The 4,184-nt window shown below is 69.9% G+C and overlaps 1 gene segment (V, D, J or C); it reads right to left on the bottom strand.

The window, feature by feature from the left end:
* Window positions 1-313: 313 nt before the first annotated feature.
* Window positions 314-3,029, bottom strand: LOC148051909 (immunoglobulin heavy constant epsilon-like). The segment is given in 4 exon segments: window positions 314-657; window positions 1,471-1,797; window positions 2,448-2,747; window positions 3,002-3,029. Coding segments are annotated over 4 exon segments (999 nt in total).
* Window positions 3,030-4,184: the final 1,155 nt, after the last annotated feature.

Genomic DNA, 4,184 nt, shown 5'->3' with positions numbered 1-4,184 from the left:
TGCCGTCAAGATGGCGGTGCCATCGAGGGGGTGGTGCCGTCAAGGGGATGATGCCGTCAAGGGGGCGGTGCCATCAAGGTGGCGGTGCCATCGAGGGGGCGGTGCCACCAAGATGGCGGTGCCGTCAAGATGGCGGCGCCATCGAGGCGATGATGCCATCAAGATGGAGGAGCCACCGAGGCGGCCATGCCACCGAGACGACGATACCACCGAGACGGCCATGCCACCGAGACGGCGGCGCCACCGGCGACCGGCGGCGCCACCGAGATGGCGGCCGCGCCGCCAAGATGGCGGCCGCGCCGCCGCCGCCGCCTCACTTTTTACCGGGGTTCCTGTTGACGCTACGTTGGATGAACTTCATGGGCAAGCCCTCGTGGACCACCATGCAGACGTAGGTGCTCCCCCGCTGCCACTCCTCCCGCTCGACGGCCAATCGGCTGTAGAGGAAGTAGGAGGCGTCCCCTCCCTTCTCCTTGATTGGCTGGAGGGTGTCGGAGGAGGCGGGGCTTAAGGTCTCCTGGTTCTTCTGCCACTCCACCGAGATGTCCGCGGGGTAGAAGCCCCGCACCAGGCAGGTCAAGGTCAGCGTGGGCCGGGTGCCGCTCAGCTCCTCGGGGGGCGGGGCCAGCAGGTAGACGCTGGGGGCCAAGCGTTTGCCTGGGGGGAGGGGGAGGGGTCAGTGGGGGGAGGGGTGGGGTGGGGGTGGGGGGGAAAAACGGGGGCGGGGTGACGCAAGGCAAGGGGCGGGGGATGCAACGGGACCTGCGGGCGCCGCAACGCGTCGGGGTGCGACGCGAGGCAGGGCGGGCGGGATGCGACGCAACCTCCGCGCGCCGCAACGCGTCGGGGCGCGCCGCGACGCAAGATCCGCGTGCCGCAACGCGTCGGGGTGCGACGCGATGCAAGACACGCGCCGCGACAGAACATCCGCGCGCCGCAACGCGTCGGGGCGCGCCGCGAGGCAAGACACGCGCGCCGCGCCGCAAGATCCGCGCGCCGCAACGCGTCGGGGCGCAACGCGATGCAAGACGCGCGCCGCGACACAAGATCCGCGCGCCGCAACGCGTCGGGGCGCGACGCGATGCAAGACGCGCGCGAGGCGACGCAACCTCCGCGCGCCGCAACGCGTCGGGGCTTGACGCAAGGCAAGACACGCGCGCCGCGCCACAAGATCCGCGCGCCGCAACGCGTCGGGGCGCGACGCGAGGCAAGACGCGCGCCGCGACGCAAGATCCGCGCGCCGCAACGCGTCGGGGCGCAACGCGATGCAAGACGCGCGCCGCGACGCAAGATCCGCGCGCCGCAACGCGTCGGGGCGCGCCGCGAGGCAAGACGCGCGCCGCGACGCAAGATCCGCGCGCCGCCAGGCCCGATACGCGCCCCGCAACGTGACCTCCGCGCGCCGCGCCCCCCCACCCCCCACCCCCAAAGGAGGCCCCGCCCCCCGCCCCGCCCCGCCCCGCCCCCTACCGGCTTTCTTGCTGAGGCTGCGGGTGATGGGGGAGGGCAGCTCGGCGTGGCTGATGGTGCAGGTGAAGGTCTCGCCGCTCTCCCAGTCGTGGGTGGTGATGGGGACCACGCTGGTGGCCGTGAAGGTGCCGTTGAACTGGGCCTTCAGCTCGAGGGGGCGGGGCCGGAGGCTGCCCCCGCCTCTTTTGCTCCAGCTCACCACCAGTCCCTCGTCACTGGGTAAACTGGTGGCCAGGCAGGTGAGTCTGGGGCTCTGGGAGACGTAGAGGTCCGAGGGGGCCGGGGGGAGGACGAAGACGCGGATGTTGCTGGCGTCCGGGGGGGAACCTGCGGGGGGGGAGGGGGCGGAGGTGAAGCCCACGGAGATGCCACCACCCCTAAAGCCACGTGGGTGAAGCCCATGGAGATGCCACCAAGCCCGGAGCCACGTGGGGTCAACCCACGGAGATGCCACCACCCAACGCAACATGGGAACCCCATGGAGATGCCACCACCCAAGGCAACATGGGAACCCCATGGAGATGCCACCACCCAAGGCATCATGGGAACCCCATGGAGATGCCACCACCCAAGGCAACATGGGGTGACCCCATGGAGATGCCACCACCCAAGGCATCATGGGGTGACCCCATGGAGATGCCACCACCCAAGGCAACATGGGGTGACCCCATGGAGATGCCACCACCCAAGGCATCATGGGGTGACCCCATGGAGATGCCACCACCCAACGCAACATGGGAACCCCATGGAGATGCCACCACCCAATGCAACATGGGGTGACCCCATGGAGATGCCACCACCCAACGCAACATGGGAACCCCATGGAGATGCCACCACCCAATGCAACATGGGGTGACCCCATGGAGATGCCACCACCCAAGGCATCATGGGGTGGAGCTATGGAGGTGCCACCACCCAAGGCACCTTGGGAACCCCCCGGAGATGCCACCACCCAAGGGAACCCCCGAGGAACTCACTCAAGCACTTGTGGCCGGTGACCTCCTGCACGCTGCCGGAGGCGGGGTGGGTGACCCTGCAGCCGTAGGTCTTCTCCTGCCAGTCCTCCAAGGAGACGTTGAGGTAGGCGCTGGTGCGGAAGGTGCCGCCGCCGGCTTCGGGTTCAACGGGGGCGGGGGCGGGGGTGAGGGCTTGGTCGTCCACCAGCCATTGGAGCGTCAGCGGGGGCGGGGCGAAGGCGGTGACGAGGCAGAGGAGCTGGACGGTGGCGGCGTCGCAGGCGTGGTAGAAGGAGGTGGTGGGGGCCTTGGGGGAGGAGACTGGGGGGGGGGGGGGGGAGGGGCGAGGTCAAGGGCGTCGCGAGCTCCAGGCGCGCGGCGGCGGCGAGGGCGGGGCGGTTGCAAGCTCGCGACGCGGGAGCAAAGGGGGGGCTGCTGCGATCGCGGCCGTGCAACCGCCATCGCCGTGCAACCGCGGGCCTGCAACCGCGACCACGCAACTGCAACCGGCATCGCCGTGCAACCGCAACCCTGCAACCGCGACCCTGCAACCGCCGTCCCCGTGCAACCGCAACCCTGCAACCGCGACCCTGCAACCGGCATCGCCGTGCAACCGCAACCCTGCAACCGCGACCCTGCAACCGCCGTCCCCGTGCAACCGCAAGCTTGCAACCGCGACCCTGCAACCGCTACCCCCGTGCAACCGCAACCCTGCAACTGCAACCTTGCAACCGCCATCCCCCTGCCGCTGCAGCCTTGCTGCGATGCCAGAGCAAAGCATCCCCGTGCAACCGCGACCCTGCAACCGCCATCCCCGTGCAATTGCAACTGCAACCTTGCTGCAAAGCAAGAGCAAAGGGTGCTGCTGCAACTGCAACCCCGCAACTGCAACCCCCGTGCAACTGCGACCCCGCAAGCGCCATCCCCGTGCAACTGCAACGGCTGCAATGCGAGAGCAAAGGCCGCCGCTGCGACTGCGACCCTGTGACCTCGCCGCGGCGCGAGAGCAAAGGCCGCCGCTGCGATTGCGACCCTGTGACCTCGCCGCGGCGCGAGAGCAAAGGCCGCCGCTGCGATTGCGACCCCGCAAGCGCCATCCCCGTGCAACTGCAACGGCTGCAATGCGAGAGCAAAGGCCGCCGCTGCGACTGCGACCCTGTGACCTCGCCGCGGCGCGAGAGCAAAGGCCGCCGCTGCGATTGCGACCCTGTGACCTCGCCGCGGCGCGAGAGCAAAGGCCGCCGCTGCGATTGCGACCCCGCAAGCGCCATCCCCGTGCAACTGCAACGGCTGCAATGCGAGAGCAAAGGCCGCCGCTGCGACTGCGACCCTGTGACCTCGCCGCGGCGCGAGAGCAAAGGCCGCCGCTGCGATTGCGACCCTGTGACCTCGCCGCGGCGCGAGAGCAAAGGCCGCCGCTGCGATTGCGACCCTGTGACCTCGCCGCGGCGCGAGAGCAAAGGCCGCCGCTGCGATTGCGACCCCGCAAGCGCCATCCCCGTGCAACTGCAACGGCTGCAATGCGAGAGCAAAGGCCGCCGCTGCGACTGCGACCCCGCCACCTCGCCGCGGCGCGAGAGCAAAGGCCGCCGCTGCGACTGCGACCCTGTGACCTCGCCGCGGCGCGAGAGCAAAGGCCGCCGCTGCGATTGCGACCCCGCCACCTCGCCGCGCCGCGAGAGCAAAGGCTCCTGCTGCGATTGCGACCCCGCAAGCGCCATCCCCGTGCAACTGCAACGGCTGCAATGCGAGAGCAAA

This window comes from Nipponia nippon, unplaced genomic scaffold (assembly GCF_047370975.1).
Source record: "Nipponia nippon isolate SJK-2023a ecotype South Korea unplaced genomic scaffold, ASM4737097v1 scaffold_51, whole genome shotgun sequence".
Lineage (NCBI taxonomy): Eukaryota > Metazoa > Chordata > Aves > Pelecaniformes > Threskiornithidae > Nipponia > Nipponia nippon.
This window is presented reverse-complemented; position numbering and strand designations above follow the sequence as displayed.